We start from the raw sequence: 878 nt of genomic DNA on the forward strand, positions 1-878 counted from the left end.
GAGAGAGAGAGAGAGATAGATAGATAGAGAGAGAGAAAGAGAGAGACAGAAAGAGAGAGAGAGGGAGAGATAGAGAGAGAGAGAGAGACAGAGAGACAGAGAGAGAGAGAGAGACAGAGAGAGAGAGACACACAGAGAGAGACACCCACAAGCCACCCACCTGGTGGTTATTCCTCTGAATGACCTCCAGGAACACCGTGGGCCGGTCCTGCATGTTTTTGGTGAAGATCTGCAGCAGATAGCCGTTGTCGTCGTAGTCAATGAGGATGTGCAGACGCTGGAGAACATCCAGATCCTCAACGACCTTGACCTGTGAAGGGGACAAAAATTTAGACTTTAAGGATGCATAATATAATGAGACCGAACGCAGACAAAGCAGGAACATTTTTGAGAGATTTGATTCGTAATCTGGATTTAGAAAGGGACTCACATTCTAGTCCCAAAATTGTCGGTGACACAATGCCCTGCTACTTGAAAAAAAAAAACGCCTTCAAGTTTTGAATTCTCGTGAAGAAAGAAAGTATCGTCATGTTTATTTTCTTATTGACCTGTTTTATAGACATAGATTTGGAGCACTGGGACTTCACTTTACTTTTCCGATCCAGCGGCCATTTAGCATTTGATTATCCCGAAGAAATGTTCTTGTCTTCTGATGTTCATGCTATCAGGGATTTACTGTAATGATAATATAAAATAATGATAAAATAGGAAACCTATCTGAAAAATCTTTTGAAAAAACAACAACTCCATATTTCATGATTATCACCAACCTTGGAATTTTTCAGATTTTCGCGGAGATTTTTGTAGTAGGTGTCTGGGATCTCCAGAAACTGCTGGCCTCTTTCCCGGAGGTTTGAAATCTGGAAACGAAATCGTGG

At 41.6% G+C, this 878-nt stretch overlaps 1 protein-coding gene across 1 annotated transcript in view; it reads right to left on the reverse strand.

Moving 5' to 3' along the window:
- Positions 1-160: 160 nt before the first annotated feature.
- Positions 161-878, reverse strand: part of LOC101862900 (4-hydroxyphenylpyruvate dioxygenase) — a gene marked incomplete at both ends in the record, with an annotated part of 6,318 nt that continues 5,600 nt past the window's right edge. Inside the window, 2 exon segments of the mRNA XM_013088444.1 lie at positions 161-310; positions 771-860. Coding sequence (XP_012943898.1) covers positions 161-310; positions 771-860 — 240 coding nt within the window.

This window comes from Aplysia californica, unplaced genomic scaffold, assembly GCF_000002075.1.
Source record: "Aplysia californica isolate F4 #8 unplaced genomic scaffold, AplCal3.0 scaffold00745, whole genome shotgun sequence".
In the NCBI taxonomy this organism is placed as follows: Eukaryota; Metazoa; Mollusca; class Gastropoda; order Aplysiida; family Aplysiidae; genus Aplysia; species Aplysia californica.